General features: G+C 53.8%; 2 protein-coding genes across 2 annotated transcripts; one reads left to right on the top strand and one right to left on the bottom strand.

Annotated features, from left to right (window-relative positions):
- Window positions 1-511: 511 nt before the first annotated feature.
- CHRNB2 (cholinergic receptor nicotinic beta 2 subunit) lies at window positions 512-3,984 on the top strand. The gene is made up of 6 exons (XM_058821901.1): window positions 512-661; window positions 1,285-1,430; window positions 1,531-1,575; window positions 1,799-1,908; window positions 2,024-2,990; window positions 3,777-3,984. Exons 1-6 carry the CDS (start codon window positions 619-621, stop codon window positions 3,945-3,947), a joined length of 1,482 nt encoding a protein of 493 aa, XP_058677884.1. The 5' UTR covers window positions 512-618; the 3' UTR covers window positions 3,948-3,984.
- A 1,683-nt stretch (window positions 3,985-5,667) lies between these two features.
- On the bottom strand, window positions 5,668-19,471 carry ADAR (adenosine deaminase RNA specific). The gene is made up of 15 exons (XM_058821601.1): window positions 18,887-19,471; window positions 16,222-17,748; window positions 14,801-14,987; window positions 14,561-14,718; window positions 14,026-14,167; window positions 13,650-13,855; window positions 13,303-13,459; window positions 11,433-11,604; window positions 10,319-10,412; window positions 8,892-9,020; window positions 8,656-8,789; window positions 7,990-8,172; window positions 7,462-7,574; window positions 6,915-7,042; window positions 5,668-6,243 (listed from the first exon to the last, which is right to left on the bottom strand). The coding sequence occupies exons 1-15, from the start codon at window positions 18,895-18,897 to the stop codon at window positions 6,003-6,005; spliced, it is 3,582 nt and encodes a 1,193-aa protein (XP_058677584.1). The 5' UTR covers window positions 18,898-19,471; the 3' UTR covers window positions 5,668-6,002.
- Between the last annotated feature and the right edge of the window lie 4,817 nt (window positions 19,472-24,288).

Genomic DNA, 24,288 nt, shown 5'->3' with positions numbered 1-24,288 from the left:
CGGGACGGCCCCGCTCCCGGAAGTGCCGTCGGCGGAACGGGCGGGGCGGCCCCGCCGGAAGCGTCTCGCGACATACGGGAAGTGACGGCGGGTAAGCCCCGGGGAAGCGGGGCGGGGCCGGCGGGGAGCCCCGCCCCTGCCCGGAGGGGTCACCGGGGGTCACGGGGGGGGGCACCGGGCACGGCCGGAGCCCGGCGGGGACGGGGCTCACCGAGGCCCGGCAGTGCCGGCTCTGACACCCCCTACGGGCCTACGGCGGGGGCTCCGCTCCCGGCCTGCACCCGCCAACCCTCCCGCTCAGATCCCAGCCCGGGGCTCCGGCGCCCCGCTGGCCCCGCGCAGGGACCCCGGTGCAGCGGCGGGCCGGGGGAGCTCAGAGCCCTCCGCCGTGTGCCCGGGCCGCGGCGGGGCGGAGGCGGGGGCGGCCCCGGGGCCGCTGACGGCGGCGGTGACGGCGACGGAGCCGGAGCGCGGGACGGCCCCGGCGCAGCGCCCGGCACCGCCTCCCGCCCGGGGCCGCCCCGCCCGGGCCGCCGCCGCCGGCTCCAGCACCTCGGACAGCGCCCGGCCAGAACCGCGGACAGCGGCGGGTGCCGGTGGCGGCACCGGGCCGCCCCCATGGCGCTGCTCCGCGTCCTCTGCCTTCTCGCTGCCCTCAGACGTAAGTGCCGGGGCTGGGCGGGATGGCACCGGCACGGGCGGGGAGGGCACCGGAGCGGACCGGGCCGGGCCCGGGGGCTGCGCCTGTTGCACAGCACAGGTCCGGAGCGGAGCCGGTACCGGCCGTTCCGCGGTGCCGCTGCCGCTCCCCGAACGTCCCGGGGCTGTGCGGCCGCCGCGGGCTGCGGCTCCCCGAGGCGGTGCCGGGGGCGGGCAGGGACCGACCCGAACAGGGGATGGGGTGTCACGAACGGGCACGGAACGGCGGGGACAGGCAAGGGAGGGCGGAGAGGGATCCCCAGCGCCGTGCAGCCGCTCCCGGAGCCCCCCCGGCCCTCCCTGCTCCGTGCCCGGCTGTTGTACCCACACCCCATCACCGTGCCCCCCACCATTCCTACTCCGTGCCCGGCTGTGGCACCCACACCCCATCACCGTGCCCCCCACCATTCCTGCTCCGTGCCTGGCTGTGGCACCCACACCCCATCCCCGTGCACGCCACCATTCCCACTCCCGGGCTGCCAGGGTCGGAGCCCCACACTGGGTACAGGCTCTAACCCGGGGGTCCCCGGAGCCTCGTGGGGGCCCTGCCCGGCACCACGGGGCTCAGGCTCGGCCATGCCCCAGGGAGCCTGGGCACGGACACGGAGGAGCGGCTGGTTGAGTACCTGCTGGACCCTGCTCGCTATAACAAGCTGATCCGGCCGGCGACCAATGGCTCGGAGCTGGTGACCGTGCAGCTGATGGTGTCGCTGGCGCAGCTCATCAGCGTGGTGAGTTGGCCAGGGCTCTGCTCCCCAACCTCCTGGGCAAGCCAGGGGGGCCCAAACCCTCCCAGCACCCTGGGTGACCAGCCCTTCTCTCTCTCTGCAGCACGAGCGGGAGCAGATCATGACCACAAACGTCTGGCTGACCCAGGTGGGCATCCTGGACTCTGACGTGACCCTGAGACCCCCATGTCCACCCCGCCTCTGCCTTGAGACCCATCCCTATCCCAGACATCCTGTGTGGGACCCTAATGCCTACCCTGCCCTGTTATAGCCCCCCATAAAGCCTCTGTGGGACCCCTGTGTCCCCCCTGTCCTGAGCCACCCCCTTGCACATCCTGTGGCTGGGTTGGGCTGATCCCACCTGTCCTCAGGAGTGGGAGGACTATCGCCTCACGTGGAAGCCTGAGGACTTTGACAACATGAAGAAGGTCCGCTTGCCCTCCAAGCACATCTGGCTGCCTGATGTGGTGCTCTACAACAAGTAGGTCATTTTTGGGGGGGGCTATGTGTTCCCGAGGCCCACCCAGGGCAGGGGGGCCACGTTGTACTGCTGGGGCTGACAACAGCAGGACTGACAGCAGCTCTCTTCACCTCAGTGCCGATGGGATGTACGAGGTCTCCTTTTACTCCAATGCGGTGATCTCCTACGATGGCAGCATCTTCTGGCTGCCCCCCGCCATCTACAAGAGCGCCTGCAAGATCGAGGTGAAGCACTTCCCCTTTGACCAGCAGAACTGCACCATGAAGTTCCGCTCCTGGACCTACGACCGCACCGAGATCGACCTGGTGCTGAAGAGCGAGGTGGCCAGCCTGGATGACTTCACCCCCAGCGGCGAGTGGGACATCGTGGCGCTGCCGGGGCGGCGCAACGAGAACCCCGACGACTCCACCTACGTGGACATCACGTACGACTTCATCATCCGGCGCAAGCCGCTCTTCTACACCATCAACCTCATCATCCCCTGCATCCTCATCACCTCCCTGGCCATCCTCGTGTTTTACCTCCCATCCGACTGCGGCGAGAAGATGACGCTCTGCATCTCTGTCCTGCTCGCCCTCACCGTATTCCTCCTGCTCATCTCCAAGATCGTGCCACCCACTTCACTGGACGTACCACTGGTGGGCAAGTACCTCATGTTCACCATGGTGCTGGTGACCTTCTCCATCGTCACCAGCGTCTGCGTCCTCAACGTGCACCACCGCTCGCCCACCACGCACACCATGCCACCCTGGGTCCGCACCCTCTTCCTGCACAAGCTCCCGGCTCTGCTCTTCATGAAGCAGCCGCGGCAGAGCTGCGCCCGCCAGCGCCTGCGCCAGCGCCGGCACACGCAGGAACGCGCCGCCGCCGCCGCCACGCTCTTCGTGCAGGCCGGGGCCCACACCTGCACCTGCTACGCCAACCCCGGCGCCGCCAAGGCTGCCGAGGGGCTCAACGGGTACCGGGAGCGGCAGGGGCAGGCGGCGGGCCCCGGGGCGGGCTGCGGCTGCGGGCTGGAGGAGGCGGTGGACGGCGTGCGCTTCATCGCCGACCACATGCGCAGCGAGGACGACGATCAGAGCGTAAGTGGAGGGGTGGGGATCTGGCAGTGGGCAGAGCTGGGGGTGCAGAATGTGTTCTGGCTCGTGGATGTGCCACAGGGAGTGATTGTACAAGCACCAAGGGGGTCCCTGCCTAGCCCAGTGAGGGCCAGCACTGATCCCTGACCCATCAGAGCGTAAGTGGAGTTGGGCAGTGGGAATCTGGGAGTGGGCAGAGCTGGGTGTTCTGGCTCGTGGCTGTGCCACAAGGAATGATTGCACAAGCACCAAGGGGGTTCCTGCCTAGCCCCGTGCTCAGTGGGGTCCAGCACTGATCCCTGACCCATCAGAGTGTAAGTGGAGGTGGGTGGTGGGGATCTGGGAGTGGGCAGAGCTGGGGGTGCAGAGTGTGTTCTGGCTCACGGCTGTGCCATGGGGAGTGACTGCACAAGCACCAAGGGGGTCCCTGCCTAGCCCTGTGCTCACTGATCCCCGACCCACCACTGCAGTCCCAGGCTGAAGCAGCTGCTCTGGAAACAGAGAGGATCCCAGCAGGCCTGGCCCTGCACAGCAGTCAGGCTGCAGATTCTGCAGAGTTCCCCCTCCCAGCTCTGCTCACTGGGGAGATCCTTCCTGGGCTCATTGGTGCGGGCGACAGCAGGGGGAGTGAGCCCCATGAGGCCCACGGCAGACTGGCAGGCAGCCCCAGGAGCTGCAGTGCTGAGGGAGCAGGTTCCAGGCTCTGAGATATGCAAATCCCAGTCGGGGCAGTGTCGGGCAATACCCCAGGCCCCAGGCTGACCCAGCATTTCTCCTGGCCCCCTGCAGGTGAGCGAGGACTGGAAGTACGTGGCCATGGTCATCGACCGCCTCTTCCTATGGATCTTCGTCTTCGTCTGTGTCTTTGGCACCATTGGCATGTTCCTGCAGCCCCTCTTCCAGAACTACACCACCAACTCCCTGCTGCAGCTCGGCCAGGGCACCCCCACCTCCAAATAGCATGGGGAATGGCCAGTCCCAGGGCCAGAGAGATGGGTACTGGGCTCAGGCAGCCCCTGCAAACCAATAAATACTCCCACAGGAGCGGGCTGGTTCCATCTGGTGTCATTTCATCCTACACTGTGCTCTGCAGGCTGAGAGAGCAGCATGCAGCCAGGGTTGGGGTGACTCTGGCTGCCTGGGACCAAGGTAAGAGGTAGGAAGGCATCATCTCTGTGAGAGGAAAATGCCAGAGAGCACAGGAGCGTGAAACCTGATCCACGGGGACATGCTCAGCTCTCTGCTCTGCTCCTGGCAGCACCAGTCACTCACTGCATCTCCTCTCAGGCCATGAGGGACCAGAGCCCCAGCCTCATTGGGCAGCCCCTGGCTCCAGCCTGGTGCTGCCAACCCCTGTGCCAGCTCTGGGGCTCCCAGGAGAGACAGAGCAGAAGCAGAGGCATGGAGAGAACAGAGCTGCTCAGCTCTGGCTCCGAGGTGAACACACGGACCAAGCAGGAAGAGGCTATTTTTAAGTCCTACCTGCAGGCAGAGTGAGGGCAGCCAGTGCCAGGGGCTGCTCCAGCTCCATCTTCTTCTGTTCCACTCCAGGCTCAGCGTGCTGGAGCCAAGAGCAGGCACAAGATGAGCTGCACAAGGAAAAGGAAAACACAATTAAATCAACCCAAGCTGGGAGCTGCTGGCAACAGGGCCCCAGTGTGGGTCACTGGGCTGCCACCATGGCCAGCAGCACTGCCTGCACTCCCTTGGCCAGCAGGAATTGGCCTCGTTGGGGAAAAGTGAGATGGAGCGTTTGCTATAAATACCACTAATCCCTGGGGCTGGGGGGAGTGGTGGTGGCGGGGCCTGGCAACACACAGGGCCAGGGGAAGCTGCACGCTAGAAATTAATTTAAATCCCGGCACTTCATGCAGCCAGAGAAATCCCAGCTGCTGCAGCTGCTGCTCCTGGAGCTCAGGGGTGCACCCCAATACCTCAATGTTAAGAGCTTTGTTCCTCAAGCAGCCCCATGGCAGGGACTTGTCCCAGTTCATCCCACCTCTGTGCCAACTCTGCTGTTGGTCCAACCTCAGTGAGTGCAGGATGGGGGGTGCTGCTGTGCCCCAGTGGGGAGTGGAGATCTATCAGTATTGGGAGGGTGTGGGGAGCACACCAGGAGCCCCCATAGCCTCAGCTGCAGACAGAGGAGCCCCCAGCCCTGCTCTGGCTGGGTGCCAAGGCAGTTCCTTCCCCTCACAGCTCTGCCTGGCAGTGGATGCCCACGGGCAGCTGCAGGCAGGGTGGACATGTGACAATGGTGACCCTGCTTGGCCCCAGCCTGGCTGTGCTGTGGAGATCCACAGCCAAGCTGGGGTCCTGCTCCCAGCCTTGGGCTCCTCATTTTGGCTTGAGGTAAGAGGCTCAATTCCAAACTCCACCTGGCTCCCTTCACCATTCAGCACACACTAACTCATCTCTGTCCCTCTCCAAACCCCACCACAGCTCCCTCTTCACCTCAGCAGGAATTAGCACACCCATGGCCAACAATGCTGAAACTTTCTTCTTTGTTATCAATGCAGAATGTCATGCTGGTCCTATGGCTGCACATTGCAGAGGTCAGTCCCATGGCCCAGCTTGGCTGGGCTGCTAGTCATCTTCCAATAGAAACACAGAAAAACACTCAAACAGCCTGAGTTTTCCTTTTTTTTTTTTTAATCTCAAAGGAGAAAATTTGCCTCAAAACCTGCCAGAGGGATTTGCAGTACATGGTCCGAAGGTTTCAAGCTCACAGTCTTGTAAATTCCTCTGGTTTCTCGTGCCTTCTTTAAAAAACAATAAACAGGGGGGACAAAACTATAAAAAAGCAAATGGGGACTGAGCCTGCCCTTGCTTTAAAAAAACAGGAGAATCGTTTACATGCACATTTTAAAAACACAGGGTCTGAGTGACAGTGACAAGGCAGCCAGGCCTACGAGGACACCACTGCACAGTCCTGAATCCACTCCAAAAACGTGGTGAAAGAAGGATGAGCACAGCCTGTGCACATTCACCCCCCAGTCCTTGCAGAGTGCTTCCTTACACGTCAAGGACAGAAAAATTTTCTTCCTCTTGGGGTTTGCGGATCCAGCTGCCGTAGCCCAGCTCTTCCAGCGTGCTGAAGAAGCTCTGCTTGGCTGCCTGGTAAGCTGTGGCTGCCTCCTTGGCATCTGAGTACACAGAGAAACCCTGCAGGTCTTTGCGGTTGTTCTTTGCACACAGCTGCTGGAACAGGGTGAACATTTTCCTCTTGGACACACGAGACACCTCCAGCTTCACACTGGGAAGGAAGACAGTGACAGCAATGAGGGACAGGACACAGAGAAGAGCCAAGAGAAGCAGGGAAAATCCCATGATTGAGGAGCTCTGGGCTTGGCAGGGCTCAGTGGTAGGGTCCAGGCAAGGCAACATTTTGTTTTCCTTCAGGAGTGCTGGCTTATGCCTGTTTAAAATTCCTCTCTCCAACCCTCCCCATGTGTAGGGTGTTGCCACATTTCTCTTCACAGACAAAAGCAAGGCATAATTCTTCCCAAGAATATTTCTGGGTTTCACATTCTCTGAACCTCAGAGAAAGAAAGAACAATTCTTATCTTATTTGCTGTGCCTGTGTTTGTGCAAAAGTAGAATGCAATATGGAGATTGTTTACCCCGAGTGATGGTGTTTTGTTTTCTTGGCCTATCAGGGACAGGTGTGTGTGTTGGGAGATGCTGTGCAGTTGAGTGCTTGGCAGATTCAGTTAGATGCAATGTAATATAGCATAGAATAATATAGTATAAAAAAGTAATTAATTAGCCTTCTGATAAGATAGAGTCAGATGCATCTCATTGGGGGCAAAAATATCCACTATACAGGGTGCTGTAACAGTGCAGAGTGTACTCCCCACCTCAGAGCTGCCCCCCTTCCCCCAGGCAGTGCCAGGAAAAGGCAGTGTCAGGAAAGGCTCCTCTTACCCATCTACTTTCCCTTTGGTGCCATCCAAGATTTCCACTTCGCCTTCATCAGCAAGACACCAGTTCACTGATGACTCCTTGGTCTTGCCTGTCTGCCTTGCAGAGTCGTACACGCTGACTCGCCCAACCTGCACAGGAAGGAAGCTTAGCCTGGTCCTGCTGCCTCAGTCTCTTGCCCCTTTCATCCCTCACAGTTTTAGCTCATCCCAAACTTTCCAGAGCCACAAGGAAAAGGTTCTTACTGAGTTGAAGGCTAGAGAAGCACTTTAGTGTCCTTTTTTCCAGCCTAAGACATTGCCAGTAACCCCTAAACTGTGGGGTGACACAAAGAGGGCAGGTTCTTGGGGTTGTCCTGTGTAGGGCCAGGAGCTAGACCTCATGAGACATTGTGAGTCCCTTCCAACTCCTTGAGTGTGTGATTTTGTGCTTCTGGTCACTAATTCTTGCCCCTGGTTGGAAGGCTGCTGCACAATGACCCTCCCTGCAGAGCACCTCAGGGACCCCCAAACACACAGGCAAAGATGAAGAAGTGCCACAGCTGCAGTACCTCAGGGTGGTTGATGTGATATGGAGCCTGGAGCTTTTCCTTCAGAGTGCTCCCATGCCTCTCCATACGGCAGCAGATGGCACGGGTCAAGTGACCCTGGCTGTACAAATAACCTGTGGAGACAGAGGTGAAGGTGTGAGGAAACAGGATGGCGGTGATGGACTGGCCAAACCCCAAAAACACTTTGCAGCACTGCTCACAGGCTCCTGAAAGCTCACAGCATGCGGATCAGCATAGCTATGTGTATCGTGGGTCTGAAGACTGCAACACTTCTCACTCAAGACACAAACATGCAGTTTTTGTCTCACTCTCCTAGATCACATGTGCCTCCTAAAAATCCAGAACTTTGCAGAGACACTGACCATACCCACAGCTTAAAATCCATAGATTCCCTTTGCATTTTCAAACAGCTCTGCCAAGAAAGACATTTCAATCTGTAACTCTTACGCCCTCCACAAACCAACTTTGCCATCAGATGATCTGGCACTGCAGCCTAGTTTTACCCTGAGAGGACAGAGGGTTTCTCACCAAGTGTCAGAGAGTGGAGATAAACTGGCTCCAGGAAGTGTGACAGCAATGCCCCTTGCAAGCCCAGAACATTCCAGCGTAAGATTTTGTCACTGCAGGACATGGTCCGTAAGCGCTCCCCGTGCTGGATCCCGTCCCACGTGGGCACAATGTCACTTGACTCCACAGGAATGGTGCCTTCCCCTGCACCAGAGAAGAAAAAAGCTTTTCTGTGTAGTGTCAGACAGTCAATAAATCAAAACCCCATCAGCAACTGCTTGGGAAACTTCTGGATAACCCAGAGTGAACTCGAATTTGACACCAGGTTCAGGGAACAATCTGGCATTCAGTATTGGGTACTGATGAGTAATTTTCAACATGGCTAAAGCAGAATAGAACTTTGCTTGAAAGGCAGGACACAGACCTAGATCTGAGCTTTGCATCAAACTTCACAAAGCATGGCAGTGCAATAGGCAGGGCTGGGAAGGGGAAAGGGACTCTCTCTAAAGCCTTCCTGGGAAGGGGAAAGGGATTCTCTCTAAAGCCTTCCATCTACCTCTCCTGGTTCCTGAATGCTTCAAATCCCACAGCAGCACATAGAGAGGGGAAAGGAAGCTCTGGAGCACCAGAAAGGCTCCCAGGAGAGGACTGAAGCCACCCCATGGTGCAGGGAGTGACTGCACTCACCATTCTCCACCTTGGTCCGCAGCTTGCCTTGCTTGGGGTTCTCAAAGAGAGGCTGATGTTGGGGCTGTCCCATCTCATTTGGCTGATCACTGCAGGATTTATCAAAGAGTGCTCCATCCCCACATGGTGCTGTGCTAGAAAAAAACCCTCCTGGTTAGCCCTGACTGTAAAGGAAACAGCCAGGGCCAGGGGCATGACAGTGCTGCTGATACCAGTCATTCAACCCCCTCACCAACCTGACATAGAGGTGGAAGGTAACACTGCTCTTTATTTTGAGTTTCTGTCCTCCTGCTTGCTCAAAAATGCTCTCTGCTGCAGAGGAAGGATTAGATGGGTCATACTTCATCAGCTCACTGTAAAGAAACCTGAAAAAAAGAAAACACCATCCTGTCAAAAGGCTGCTCTGCTTCTCAGACAACAAGTGCTTCAACTGACAGGCAGGGTCCCACACCACCCATCCCTGCCACATGGAAGAGCAGACACCAGGAGCTGTGGCTCAGTATGCCTGGGAAGCCAGCAATGCTTGATGCACAAAAAGGGCAAAAAATCCAGCAGATTTTCTGCCATGCAGAGGACAAGCAGTAGAAAAGCAGGATCCTGTCCAGGTGCTGCTCTCATGCATCTGATCCCAGTCTGAAGAAGACTTCAAGGTTGTTAACCAGCACCTTTAGTCAGCAGCAAGTTTGCATTAAAAGTAAACAACCCTGCAGGCAGCTGAATTCAAGTGGTATTAGAAGGAGCCCATGATCTGTTCACACTGATGGGTCTTTTATGGCTGATTCTGGCCAGGGAAAACCCTGAGGTCCCCAACATTGTGTCAAGGACTAAAGAAAAACTGCAGCCTCCCAGACAGTCCTTGAGCAGAGCCTGTGCAGGGACTGATTGTGCAAGGAGAGGCAGAGTTCACTCTGCTGTCCCAGAGCAGCCACTGCTGTCAAGATTAACAGCTGAAAACAGACAGCAAGCAAGATGCAATCCTGATTCATCACTTCCCAGGGACCTGCCCTCAACACTTCCCCTTGCTCAGGAATGCAGAGCACAATGGCAGCACACAAAGGCTTGGAGGAAGCAGCTGATTTTTTGTTCATAACTGAAGGACAGATGTTAACCAAACAGTCCAGCTTCATCTCACTTTAGGTTTCAAAAACTAAAAGGTGCCACAGTGAATGTGGAAGGGGAAGAGGAAGAAAAGAATTGTGTAGTTTAGTTGTGTAGAAAGGGGAAAACCCTTTCCAGCTTCTGAAAAACATGTTAATTATCGAAGCTAACATATGCAGTATGTTTTCATGAATCCTCCTACAGAAAGGCCAGGAGAACAAGCCTGCAGCGGCTTGGTGTGGCAGGAGCTGTCCCCAGGCTGGAGAGCTTCCTGTACATCAGCCCAGCAGCTTCAGCAGGAGCCTTAACATTGAGTACATCAGATGCAGCCCTTGGGCTCCTGGCAAGTCTCCCATTCAGTTCTTATTTGGGCATCATTCAGGTATGGCCCCTTCTTATCAGAAATAACTTCCCTTTATTCAACAACACGAGTGAACAGTGTCTGAGGATCACAGCATCCCTCAGCACAGCAAAAATCAAGGGGTGTGTTTCAGCTACACCCCTCCAGAATGGGAGAGCAGCCCCTAGCAGGCCCCTTTTCCTTTTGAGTTTCCCCTTTTCTCACCTCACAAAGCCTCTTCGAGAAATGATTTCTGCATGACAGTCATTCACTGTCTCCCCCTTCAAGCTTAGCTCTTCTCCTTTCACACAGCGATTACCTGAAACAAACAAACAAAGAATTAAATACTAGGGCAGGTATCAAAGTCAAGATGGCTTCAGAGACAGAGGGAGGCAATCTTATTTCTTTGGGCTCTTGACCAGCAGCACCAGCACGAGCACCCTGCCTATTAAATCACTGTCACAAGCACTTAAATGTCACCACATTTCTCTTCACAGAGAAAAGCAAGGCACAAATCTTCCCAAGAATATTTCTGAGATTCACTTTCTCTGAACTTCAGAGAAAGGAAAAACAATTCTTATCTTATTTGCTGTGCCTGTGTTGTGCCAAAGTAGAACGCAATATGGAGACTGTCTCCCCACAGTGATGGTGTTTTGTTTCCTTGGCCTATCAGGGCCAAGCATATGTGTGTGTGTGTGTGTGTGTGTGTGTGTGTGTGTGTGTGGACTGTGGGCTGAGTCACAAGATTCTGTGCAGTTGTGTGCAGAGTTGAGTGCTTGGAAGATTCAGTTTAGATGTAATGTAATATAATGTAATATAGTATAATAAAGTAATTAATTAACCTTCTGACTAGACTGAATCCTTCTCATCATTCTCTCCCCTCGTCGGGGATTTCCCTGCAAATTCTATAATTAAGAAAATAAAGGAATGCCACTTAAGGACAGACAGACTTAAACTGCCATGAGTTTTGGGGGACTGTACCTTCCTGAGGGTTTTTCAGCCCATCACCCCAGGCAGAAGCCTGGCAGCACAGCAGAGAGGGAGATAAGGTACGTGCAGCTGGGAGAAACTGGGGGATTGTGTGCACATAAGGAACCCATGCTCTGCTGCACAGAGCAGGACACAGCAATGCAAGCAAAGATTAAGAGCAATATAGCTGCAGGCACATTTGCTTTGTTCTCTCTCTCTCTAACCAGATCACTCATGACACCATGTGAGCCCTGGGAACGTTCTGTACCCTCTCTGAGGAAGCCTACAGCAACAGCCACTCCTGAACCATGGCTGACAGGGAAACCTAGCATGAAGGGAGCTCAAAGTGTGCTGAAGGAGCTGCTCATACCTGTTCCAATGCTGACCACCACTCCCAGGCCCTGATCTCCTCTCCTCATGATGATGGCAGCCAGGATCTTGCGGCCCAGCAGGCTGTGCTGGAGGCGAGCTGTGAGCGAGCTGAAGCGCTGGTGGCTCAGCATGGCCAGCTGATCGTGCAGGGTGCTGCCACTCACAGGGAGCTGGGATGGGACAACAGCACAGGACATGTGTGTGAGCAGGTCACACCACACAGCTCAAGTCTCACTGGGGTATTTTATGAAATACCCTTCACCAGGATTTCTTCTCCTGGCAAGCCTCAGCTTCTCAATGGTTTGCTCCTCTGGAATGTGATTTGGAGAGTTGTTTACCCAGCATGTGTCGGGACTCTGGTCAGTCACAGGTTTTTATCATCATTTTTTTCTAGACTTCTGATGTCTCCTTTCTCTTTCTTTAGTATAGTTTTAGTATATAATTTTCATTTACTATCATATCTCATATAATAATAAATCAGCCTTCTGAGAACTTGGAGTCAAGTCTCATCTCTCACCTCATCCTGGAGACCCTCACAGCAACTTGGTGACCACACTCAAGGGTGAGCTAACACTCTTTAGCACAGCTTTGTAGAAATGTGCTCCTTGTTGAAGGAGTGACAAAATTACCTTTGTCTCCTTAAAAAGGAAATAAGCCCAGAAGTTTTACTCTTTACTTAGGTGGAAAAGGCACCTCAGAGGACCTGGGGGACTTCAAACTTAAGGATAGCTGATTGGACAGAAGCCAAAAAGTCCCACCTAGGCAATTTACTAGAAAAAGAAGAGAATAAAGAAACTAATTGCTTTTATGAGGTGTTTTACTAGGGGCAGGAGGGCCTCTTGCACTTGGATTGTTTTTTCTTTGTAAAGAGTTTTGTTATTTTGCTTTTTATTAAAACTCTTTTGCTTCCAGCACTGCCACAGAAGCCATTTTGCTGATTTTATGCCTTTTAAAGTAGCTGAGCTATCTTGGTGTGAAATAGATCTCCAAGAGCTTTCTGGAAACTCCTATTTCACAGCTTTCCAAGCAGAAGGCACAGAAAACCCTGAGCTTTGGGCAGTGCTGTGTCAAGGGGTGGGTGAAGTTCTTTTAGGTATTTCTGGGAAAACCTCCAAGGTTTTGAGCTCTGCTTTAGCCATGTCAGAGACAGCAGCAAACAACATGGGCTGAGGAATGGCCTCCTGAGAATGCCAGGGAAAACCCTGAGCAAGAAGGAACAAAACCAACCTCCCTATTTGCAGAGACTCAGCCAAGGAAATCTGTTCCTGGCTTTGGAGGAATTGCTCCTCTGGCTGCCTGTGAGGAGAGTGCACAGTCATTCCAGCACAGACCAAGCCATCTCCTCCAGCAGTGCTGACTGACAAATCCTCCCTGATGGCTTTGTTATTTAGAGCCCCAGCTGCTGTGCTCAGTTGTGCTGCCTGGAATGAGGCTTTTCAGAGCTCACAACACTCTAAGTGTGATTTATATCAGCCCAAGTTTGGGACAGCCATCCTGACATAACCAGGGCTTTGTGTTTAACTGATGCGTGCATTTTTTGAGCAGACACACAATTTTTAATGCAGCACAAAGAAATAATAAAAAAGTAATATAATTTTAAAAAAGCATGTTCCTACTCTACCACAGGAACATATTTTAGTAGCTTGTGGAAGAATCTGATAATAATTTAGCCCTAAAGCAGAGGCCTGTAGGACAGAAGGGTATGCCTGAGGAAACATTTAACCCACTTCAGGAAAACCACATCAGGTTATCAACATCTGCAAAGAACAAAGTGATCTCAGCTGATTTTGAAAGCATTTTTTGGTTGGACTGAGAGGAGGGGGATAGGCAGCACTATCACACAAGCCCAGCTTTGGCAGAAGATTCACCTCAGTGATGCTCATCCCTTCCATGCGCTCGGTCTTCTCTGATTCCCCAATGAGGACTCTGAGAGCTGCATCAGCTGCCTCCTGCTTGCCCTGCTTCTTGTTGTGTGCAGTCACAGCTGGGAACCAGCGGCCTCCAACCTTTGCCTGATACACAAACCTACAAAGAAACAAAGAAACATGTGGATTGCAGTTTGGTTTTTTACATTTCTCAAAGTGGAGAGAGGAGGAAATCAGAGGGACAAGATTTGGCAGAGGCAGCAGCTAGCCCTGTTGCCATCTCAAAAGGCAGCAGCTAGTTTGAACTTTCTGCAGCACAGAACTTCCTTCAGCCAGATGCTGCTACTTACTTGGGGTCATGGGGAGGTCCTGACTGGTCAATGAGTTTGAACTCTGCAGCAAACCCGTTGGAACGGGCGTATTCCAGCAGGCCACTGACAGGATTGACGTTCAGATATTTGATGAGCTCCCCAACACCCTTTGTTTTCACCGCTTTGGATTCATCTGGAGTGGCAATATTGTGCATGGACTGGTCACTGAGGGGCTTCACAACAGGCTAGAGCAGAGTTAGACAGGAGAAGACTGTTAAACACTGAGCAGCATCATTTAGTGCAGGAAACCTCAGCCCCACATGACCTTGTGGGGTGAAAACCAGCAGAATAGGAAATATAAGGGGGGGGACACCCAATTCCAAACACTTGGGTCATATAAAAAAGCTCTTTATACCTGTTCAGGCAAGACATGGGGTACAGACTCTCCAGAAAGGATCTTCACAGCAACTTCTGCTGCCATTTGCTTTGCTCCCTTCTTGCTGTTTCCTACCACAGCAGGGAAAATTTGGTCACCCATTTTCACACAGTAGCTGAACCTGACAGGACATTATAGTACATGGAAAGTGTTAACCATAAGTGTCTCAATCTGGTTATTATCCCCATGTCCCACTTCCAGATAAATCCTTCTGGGTTATCTCCAACTAAAATCTACTGTGATGGCCTTAAACACTTCCAGTAGAGCACCTCCAGGAAGGGTACAGGACTGGAACCCCCTCCTGCTCTGGTAGAAGAAGCAGCACCCTTTCTCTGAGAAAGGGCACTGCTCTGGGTCTCCTTCTGGAACTAGATATCATGCCCAGAATCCTTGGCTAAGAGAAGCACTCAGCTAGGTCAGTGACAAATCCAGCAATGTGGGCAGCAAGCTGAAGGGGAAGGACAGTGAAGAAACAATTTCCAGCCTCCCTCAAAGCTGAAAGAACAAGCCATACCTAGGATCATGAGGTGGGCCTTCCTGAGAGAGCAGCTGGAATTCAATGATGTTCCCTGATTTTTGACCATACTCCATTAATATGCTGATAGGGTGCTTCCCAGGAAGCAGGTTGAGGGGAGCTGCTGCAGATGACAGCTCTGGCTCCAGCTGCAAAGGCTACAGCAGGAAGATGGAGGAAATCAGTGTCAGACTCAATAGTGTTTGAGCAGCCTCACGAAGTAAAGAAAACAGGACTCACCAGGTCTGGTTCTGAGCTGTTGGAGGGTAATGGCTCCTCACACTTAATTCCACCTTGCCTTCCATTCTCCACTTCACTCATCAGGACCCTCATGGCATTAGCTGCTGCCTCCTGCTTGGCCAATTTTTTGCTCCCTGCTTCTGCTGGTGGGAATCGGCGCCCGTTGATCACTACCTGGAACTTAAACCTTTGAAAGAGAAAACCAAAGGGGCACAGTGAGAAGCAGAAGTGTGGTCTGCTCCAAGAGCAGGCTGCTCTTGGAATTCAGAGAAGAAACAGCCAGCTCCCAGCTGGGAGAGTAAATCCAGGCTGCCATGAGCAGAAGACAAAAATACCAAGGCTATATTACATCATTACATTTCCAGAGCTGCTCACAATAGAGGAGCAGCTCCACATTTTGTTCTGAAGAACAGGATGAATTGTTGTGTTCCATCACAGGTGCCTGGAGCAGGTAATGGCTGTGTGCAGACAGCAGCTCTGTGGTGGCTCCTGGCCAGGAATAAGAAAGCTCATAAGCAGCCTGCACTGTTTTATTTGCACCTGGTCATTCAGGGGTCACTCCTGCCTCTGGCATTCTCTTTGAAAGGTGCTGCCTCACATAAACCTCCTGCTTCTGACATTTCTGCCTCCCCCATTCCTGTGACCTCTAACAAACAAGTTGATCCTCCATCCTCCAGCCCTGGAAATCTGCTTCCAAGGAGAGTGGGTAAAACCAGATCTGGAGAGGGATTATGGTGCTGAATCCATTCAGATCCTTTCTTAAAAAAAAAACCAAAAAAAACCAAAAAAACCCCAAAAAACCCAAACCAAAATAACAACACCCTGGGACTTCATCTTTAGAAATTAGGCCAATTTTCCTGTCTAGCAGATCTATTGACATATTCCAGTGTGGCACATATGGAGATTTTCTTGGTCTTGCTTATGCTCAGTAACAGCCACGATTCTGCAAGGGACTCCAGAGACTGACTTAGCCAACTGCAGTGTCATGCCACATGCTCAGCTCAGAGAATTGGCTCTGACCTGCAACACAGAAATGTACACAGTGGGGCCACCTTGTTTAACTTTGTTCTGGGCTCCCTTTACACAATTTCTAGGGTGAGAGCATCTTGAGAGGCACCTTAGAAATACCAGTTTCCCCCATATGGTCAAACTGAAGGCAACTCATTGAGATGGGACCTAGTGAAGAAATTAATCCCATCTTTTCTGCTCAGAATGAGGAATGCCAGAACTGGGCTATCTAGGGTTAAATTTTTGCCTAGCTTTATTTTTTAAGCTGATGCAAGGAATCAATTAGGCTAATCTTTCTGAAATGAAAGAAACATTAATAGCAGGCCCCTTCTGGACAGTTGAGTGGGTGAATTTAGTTAAAGTCAAATCATTTTATGGAAAAAGAGCTCAGGAAAGGCAGGACATTTTCTTACCGTGGCTCATGAGAGGGTCCATTCTGCTCCAGCATGACAAAATCACAGTGTTGGTATGTGTACTGGGAATATTCTGTAAGGCCACTCACTGGGTTCTTCTCCTGACAAGCCATCAGTTTCTCTACAGGTGTACATGGCAAAGGAGTTTCAAACTGGGCAGAATAACTGGGAGAAGACTGAGAATTCATGATGCCTTCTGACTTATCAGGCTGCTTGCTGATAGCATTCAGATTATCTGGGATATCATCTGTGGTCCACGTGCTGTTTTCTGAGTTATCATAATTATTCAAACTGGAGAAGTCAGGCTTAGTGTCCTCAGATGCATCTGCCTTTGTGTCACTGGCACTGCCCTGACCAGCCTGCCCCAAAGGCTGCTGCCCATTTTCTGCACTTTCTTCTTCTTCTTTCACCGCTGCTGGTGAAGCTGCAGTCACCGCTGGGGGATGTGGAAGGACAAAGGAAGAGGGAAGACCTGACTCAGGAGGTGTGGCATCTGCCATCTGCATTATTGTGCTGGCCTTCACCCTCATCTGCATCCTCTCACGTTTCCTGTCTGTCAGGGACCACCGTGGTGGAGTTGCATTCTGCTTGTGGACATCCCCCAGCTTTTCCAGAGCACTAAGAAATGCATTAACATCCTTGGCTCTGGAAAACCCAATGTTCTTGGCAAGATTGAGAGCTGTTGTTTCCACCACACTGAACAAGTAGTTGCAGATTTTCTCCTTTGTCTCAGCCATCTCTGTGTCTCCCAAGCCAAACGTGCTCCGCTCTCCTCCTCCGCTCTCACAATTTGCTGGATCTGTGCAGGTGGCACTGTGGTCAGTGGGGCTTCTATCTCTCCCTGAACCAGGGCTGGCAACCCTCCACAGTGGTGGTGTCTCTCCCTCTTTGTGCAATTTGCCTTCTTTGAGGAGTTTATACAAAACACGGTTGACCTCTTTCTTTTGAGTTCTAAGTTTACGTGCCAGCTCATGAGCCGTGCAAGTCCTCCCCTCCCCGAGCTGCCTGAAAACACTCAGGATTTCTCCTTCATAGTTCTGCCCAGCAAGAGACAGTCTCTGAAAATTCAGCCTCACAGCATCAGACTCTCTCCTGGAGCTCTCCTGCCGATGGTGCTGCGGAGGGCAGTAGCGAGGCACAGTCCCAAGCCGCGGATGTTGGCTGGAGAAGAAGCTACGGCCGGCAGCGCTGGGCTGACCTCTGCCAGCAGGAGCCGGTGCCGCAGCTCGCCCGCCTCCGGTGCGCCACTCCTTGTGTGATCCCTGTCCCTGCAACACAGAGACTTCAGCGTCCTGCTCTGCTAGGAAGCGCTGGCGTAAAAAGCTTTCCTGGTTAGTTTCGTGTAGGGTACGAGGGTGGTTAAAAGGACCTCGGTTAGTGCTGGGGTAGCGGTGCCTCGGCTGGGTGAGACAGGAGCCTCTGCCTCGCCCAGTGCCTCTGCTCATAGCGCACTGCTGGGACACGTGGGGGAGCCAGGCTGCTGCTGAGCCGGGACAGGAGCTGCCACTCACTCCGCACTCTCCCGCCCTGAGGAGAGAAAACACAGCGGCTCAGAACACCTTCTCACAAAGACAGCATTCCAGAAATGCAGTTTAAACAGCTTCCCGCCTACTGAGGCACTTCAAGCATCTTCTCACTCGTCAATTGTTTGTCTACTTTTCTAGGAGTGTAAATTAGTCCTGTGAAAACACAAACGGCAAACTCTGACTGCCCAGCAGCTCAAATCAATCCCAAGAAGCAGCTTTGCCACTGTTCCTCTCAGGCTCGATTCCAGCACGGAATGGCCTGCTCAGGATGCACTCCTGAAACAGCAAGCTCCAGTGTCCTGCCTCCGGGGAGAGGAGAATCTCAGACCTACTTTGCAACCTGAGAAATGGGGGCATAAGGAGGTAAAGAACAAGGAGCTGGAGCAACTTGCTTCGTCACACAAACAAGCTCACAATTATTTTCAGATTCATGGCCAAAACAGGCAGAAATGCCAAGTGTCTTTTCCTCCCTGGACATTATGTGACCTGTAAAGGCAAAACATCACACGACAGGGGAATGAAAGTGATAACATGCAGAGAAACTGGATAGGTGTGCAGCTGGCAATGGTACAACAAGTTTTTTTTCCATTATAGCCCAAATTTCACTCTATCACACAAAGTCGTGCTGCCTCCCCAGGGTACAGGGGTAAGACTAAACTATTAATATTCTTTTTAAAAGTAAGGAATCCAGCCCAGCATATTGTAATTTTCTGATAACGCTTGCTGCAAAACTGAGAGGATAAAGACAAGGAACATGATACACACACTGCCGGGTCCACATCCTGCCTTCTCCTCCTTGACCTCCTTACGGCATCTCTCGTCACAAAGATCAGATTTTCTGATCCAAGTCTCATCTTCATAAAGCTCCCCATCTTCACCAAACACCTCAAGGTCAACTTAAATTTCATTTCCATTAAACAACTGCACTCGGCTGCCTTTACCAAGATTTATTTTTACAACAAACACGGGGAAGGCAGAGTGAAGAGGGACAGGTCTCCACCTCCCCAGCTCCGAGGGAGTCCCACTGCTGCCCCCTGCTCAGTGACCCCGTTTTATAAGCGCTCTCTGAGCCAAGGGCAGGGCAAAAACAGGATGAGGACTTTGAAGAAAAAAAAAAAAAAAACCAAAACCGCTCTTACCTCAGTCTCATCCGCACGCCAAATTATTTTATGAGAAAATACAGGGGGGAAAAAAGAAAGGCCGAGCCGCAGAAGCGGCACCGGGACAGCGCCAAGATGGCTGCGAGCTCCGTTTCAGTTTCGTTTCCCGCAGCAGCCGCTCCGCCCCGCCCAGGGAGCTCGCAGCGGGAGCCGGCCGGCTTTGGGGCTTTCCCAGCCGGGCTCTGCGCTTCGGCAGCGATCAGCAGGGTCCGTTCCGGCGGCGGCAAGGGGAACCGGGGAGGGCAGCTCCTTCCGCCGGTGCCTGTGGCGCTGCAGCCCCGCCGCTCAGGAGCTGCCGCCGGGACGGGGTCCCGGTCCGTACACCGGAGCGGGCTGAGGGAGGGGCTGCGGGAGCACCTGCCCGGGAACGCCTGCCCGGGAGCGCCGGCCCCCTTCAGCTACACCCCAAAGGACACCCGGGGACCGCGGCAGGACGGCTGCTGCCTGCACCCGTGTCAAACCCCGTTCCCCCGCACCCACGGCGGGAGTGGCGGCACCGGACGAAGCCCCCGAGCCCGGAGGGTGGGCTGGGAGACAGGGCAGCGAGCACCGAAAGCCGGGAGTCGAGGCTTTTATTTATATCCGCCCTGTGGAAGCCGGTCCCGACAGGGACCTTGGGGAGCCCGGACACGGTCACACCGCGGGGCTGCCTGCGCTGGAGACCGCACCATGGCCTGTGCGGCGCGGGCCCCCGGTGCCACCGGGACCGGCGGCCGCTGCGGGACACACAGGCTCGGAAACACCCACGGGGGCCCGAACCCGGCCCGCGGCCGCTGCAGGACACACAGGCTCGGAAATACCCACGGGGACCGGACCCGGCCCGCGGCCGCCCCCTCCCCACGCCCCGGTACCTTGCCGCCGCTGCCGCCGCTGCCGGCGCCCGCTGATGACGCACGCGAGCCCCAGGCGCCTGCGCAGTGAGCCGCGCGGCAACCATCTTTCCCCAAGTCCCAGCGCGGCCATGTTTGGTGCGGGCAGCGCTCGGATGTGCCGGTGCTGCGGGCCCGGCGAGGCTCGGCTTAGTTAGGCTCTCCGGGAGAGGCAGCACTACCGTCCAGTCCCCCGGGTGAAAGGCAGCGCCGCTCCGGCTGTGCCGCGGGGAGCGGTGGCTTGAGGCGCTGCTGCCCGTGCGGCTCACATGGCGTTCCCCCTGCCCGGCCCGCGCATGCGCCCTGAGCGCCACCGAACGGCACCGGCCCCGCCGTGCCCTCAGGGCTGGGGGGGCTTCTCCTCTCCTTCCTGAGCCCCCAAGGCCCCTGGGACACCCATTTCCTATGGGCTCTGTGTCTGTGGTGTGGCTCTCTCCTCCCTTGGAGCTTCCTTATCCTCTGTGCCCCTCACTGACGTCTCCCAGCGGGGCTCCATTTTCACCCCAGGCTTCCTGTGGGACGCCCCTCACCCCCATTTTAATCCATTATTTTAATGCCGGAGGTGCAGCAAGTCACATCCCTCCCTGTCCGAGGTTCTTGCTGGGCAAACGGAAACGTGGTGACACAAACGGACACATAGGGACACAAACGGACACAAATGGACACGTTCCCCTCCGTTATCCCAAAGCAGGCGCAGCCCTGCTGCCGGTGGATCCTCCCTTTCCCGGGCAGTCACCATCCGGACCGTGTGAGTTATAAAATTATAAAATTACCGGCAGAGAACAGATTGTTCCTGCCTGCTGCTGCACCGCGCTGTCAAATGACAGCCGGGTGTCATTTACCGGCTGGCACCGGGATCCGAGCGGGCACTGCCCCGGTACCGCCGTTCCAGCTGTCAGCAGCCCCTGTTGGGCAGTGGGCACTGTGGTATTTGTACCTGTGGGTGTGGATCATAACCAAAAGGCTTGGTGTGGAAACTCAGGATATTCCTCTGGCTGCCCTGGAGGACTCGAGACCCTGGCAGGGGGCTCAGAGACCTTGGCACGGAGTTCAAGACACATGTGCCTTTGATTTTAACCCATGGAAACAATTACCAAGGTTGTGCGAAGAGTTACAAGCCACAAGGGTTGGAATAGAATGATAATGAATTCCACAGGGTGGAAAAGTAGAATTACGGGTTTTTTAGAATGGGGGTTCAAGAGGTAAGATGGAGGAATGTGGGCGTGTCCAGCCTTTCTCGTCCTCCATTTTATGCTGTGATGGTGGCACTTTTGGATTGGTTTAGAGTAGAAACACACTGTCTAACATAGGTGATAGGTACTGGGAAATTATTGTAAATAATGCACGTTTAGTACATTTTAGTATAAAAAGCTAACACCACCTCTGGGGTGGTCAGCGTGCCACAGACTGACTTGCTAGACAGACCTCGGTGGGTCAGAGAAAGAATGTTATAGGTAAGAAAAAATAAACAACCTTGAAAAGCAGAACTTGAAAAGCTCGGCTTCTTCTTCAGTCTTGGGGCTGGGAAAAAGAGACTTTCTAACACCTCAGGGTCATCTTGACACCAGGGACCTCCTCAGCTTGGGAGCCCTGGGGGTCAGGTTCTTGTTCCAGCCAACAAGTGGCAGGACAAGAGGAAATGGCCTCAGGCTGCACAGGGCAGGTTTAGATCAGATGTTAGGGGATGTTTCTTCAGGGAAGGGGTGATCAGGCACTGGAAGAGGCATTGGTGAAGCCATCATCCCTGAAGTGTTCAAAAACTGAGTGGATGTGGCACCTGGGGAGATGGATTAGTGGTGGCCTTGACAGTGATGGGGAATCAATAACTGGAATCAGTGGTTTTACAGGGCTTTTGCAATCTCAGCAAATCTGCAATTCTATAATTCTGCTGCTGTGGTACAACCAGTGAGCAACTATCACATGCAGGATCATCATCTGGGAGTGCCCAGACCCTCTTCTGCCTGAGTGGTGAGTGTGGAGGGAGCCAGGAGGGTTGGCCATGGCTTCTGGGTGAATTTTAGGGGCCCATCTTCCTACATTTGTCCATGAATGGGCAAAACATACCAAGACAAGCTCCTCAGAGCACCCTGTGTGTCCCAATGGCGTGGCAGCTGGATGTTCCTTTAGGTGGGGACCATAACCCACTGTGGGCTCTTCCCTGCAGCTTTCCAAGGCATTTCAATGAATCTGGAGTAGTGGCAGGGTGCAGAAATGGTGAGTCAGACCCCAGAATTGCCAGGCTCAGCTGCTGCTCGTGTTCAGTGAAGGTTGTGGATTGTTCAGGGTTTGGGGATTTTTTTTTTCAGATTATTTCTGGATTTAGAGATTCTGGGGCTTCTGTGTCATAGTGTGGTTTTGGTGAGGGTTTTTTTCTGTAATGGAGAGACTCCTTGCCTAAAGAAGAGCTCCTCACACTCACTGAAGCTGTCACATCTGTTCCTGGAGGGTCTGGGAGCACAAAGGTTCCTCCCTGGGACGAGGCTGATGGCAAACACTGGGGTCACAATGCACATCAGCAGTGTCTCTCCTCCACTCCACTGAACAGCACACAGAGCACACAACTACCCACTCCTCAATCTGTTCTTTTTTTTCCCTTTTTCCACCCTCTTTTAATTGCTGGTGATCCCTCCCAAGCTTTGCTCCAGGCTCAGTGATGTGATTCATCTTGGCTGCTGTGGAGATGGAATGGGAAGGTTCCAGCACTGACATAGCTGCTCATGAAATCCTCTGCTGCTGGCATTGTTGGGCCGTGTATCCTTTAGAATTGCAACACCCCAAACCTGACAAACAGGCACTTCATCCACACGAGCTCCTTCTCCTTTCTCCTTCTTTATGGAAAATTGGCAGGCTCCCAACCTGTTTCCATAGGAACGGGCTGGGAGAGCAGGAGACCTCCAGCTGCTGAAGTCCCAGCATTAACACAGCCATGGCATCTGCCTGGCCGTGACAGGAGCTCCTGCAGCCTCTGGAGACTGCAGGCATGGGGAAAACACTCATTTTGTGGTGGAGATAAGGAGCTGATAACTAGCTTACCTGAGGCTGCCTGGCTGATTTTGGCGCAGGGTGGAAAAAGCTCCATTATTTGCACTTGGATGCTGAGTCTCATCCTGCTCCCCTGCTTCTTTGGGGGCTGCCCCAAACCTCCCACGTTCCCCAGGCTGAGCAGAGGCTTCCCCGCAGGATGGCAGCATTTCACTAAAGCTCCAGCATCAGCTGGAGATGCCTCAGGTGTCTGCTTGGATTCGCTTCCCTCTTATGAAATGGAAAAGAGAGGAAATAAATTGTGGCACAGCTCCCCCGCCTGACTTTCTGCTCGGGTGCCAGTTACCAGCTCAGGCTATTGTTCTGCAGAGTTTCATTTTAAGCTCCTTTATTAGACACTCTAAAATATCACTTCCTTGCTCTTGCAAACAGCCTGTTCCTGCAGGAGAGATTTGTGCTTCTTAGTCAGCTGATGGTGGTTTCCAAGGGAAGGCAGCCCTGGGAGTGGTGGTTTATCACCTGCTCTGCTGCTGTTTGGTTCCCTCTCTGCCCCAGGGCCAGGCTGTGCTCTCACACTGCTGCTAAGAGGTGCAATTAGGGTTTGGCCCCCTTGCAGAAGCTCCCATCAAACACTCCAGGCTCCTCATATGAGAAGTGAGGAGCTGGGCTGAGCTGGTTCCCACGTTCTTCTAAGTGCTGCACTTTCTCCAGTCTGTCTGCACATGCACAGCTGGGAACTGACGTGGAAAATCTTCCTACAGCATCAGTTCCCCTAGGAGGGAAAAATGCTTTATTTCCTTCCAGTGGATTTTTATGGAGCAGGTAATACCTGGGAGGTGCTGCCCCATTCTGAGCCTGTGACCCTGGTATGAGCACCAGAGCAAGGAGCTGCTTCCAGAAAGGTCCTTTCCCCCTGCTTTGCTCTCTATTGCTCCCAACAGACAGGTTCCCAGCTGGGCAAGCAGCAGAGCTCTCCAGGGAATTGCACAAACCCTCACCTTGCTGCCCAGCCAAGGAGCAAACCTGAGCTTTGCTACAGCCCCAGCAGCTGCCATGCCTGTGGTTCCAAATCCTCAGGGGGGGGATTACTCACGCTGAGAGCTCCCAGTGAGGATCACAGGGGAAAGGGGGTGTCCTGGCACCTCTGTCTGTGTGGCACTCACCCACCTGAGGCAGCAGTGTGCCCCAGGGGTGGGCAGCATGCTGCAGTGGAGGCCAGCAGGGAGGGAAAGGCAGCTGGGCCTGGCACATCTGCAGCAGGAGGAGGCAGCAACGCTGACTCCCACGGCAGCTGCAGGGGTGGGAAGCAGCACAGGTTTTATTCTGTCTGGTACAAAAGGTACCCTTGAAAAAAGGCAGAAGGCAGACTGAGGCTCAGGCACCACATGCTACATGAGCACAACCTCCTCTTTGAGTTCTTGGGTGCTCGTGTGAAAAATGTGTATTTTATGACTGGCTTTTCACAAATATTCAAATTAATGTTAGATGTGTTGTGTTAGAAAGTAATGCTGTATTAGTTCTCTTAAGTAG

The sequence above is a fragment of the Ammospiza caudacuta genome, chromosome 30 (genome assembly GCF_027887145.1).
Source record: "Ammospiza caudacuta isolate bAmmCau1 chromosome 30, bAmmCau1.pri, whole genome shotgun sequence".
NCBI lineage: Eukaryota > Metazoa > Chordata > Aves > Passeriformes > Passerellidae > Ammospiza > Ammospiza caudacuta.
The sequence above is the reverse complement of the archived record's forward strand: the minus strand, read 5'-3'. Positions and strand labels throughout refer to the sequence as shown.

Bases quoted from the DNA above. Each gene is read 5' to 3' on its own strand.
- CHRNB2 (XM_058821901.1), top strand. From the start codon at position 619: ATGGCGCTGCTCCGCGTCCTCTGCCTTCTCGCTGCCCTCAGAC. The intron at 1,431-1,530 runs GTGAGTTGGCCA...CTCTCTCTGCAG, and splicing joins TGGCGCAGCTCATCAGCGTG to CACGAGCGGGAGCAGATCAT. The intron at 2,991-3,776 runs GTAAGTGGAGGG...GGCCCCCTGCAG, and splicing joins GCGAGGACGACGATCAGAGC to GTGAGCGAGGACTGGAAGTA.
- ADAR (XM_058821601.1), bottom strand. The intron at 13,460-13,649 runs GTAAGTAGCAGC...GTTTCTTTGTAG, and splicing joins GGACCTCCCCATGACCCCAA to GTTTGTGTATCAGGCAAAGG. The intron at 11,605-13,302 runs GTGAATCTTCTG...GTCCCATCCCAG, and splicing joins AAGGGATGAGCATCACTGAG to CTCCCTGTGAGTGGCAGCAC.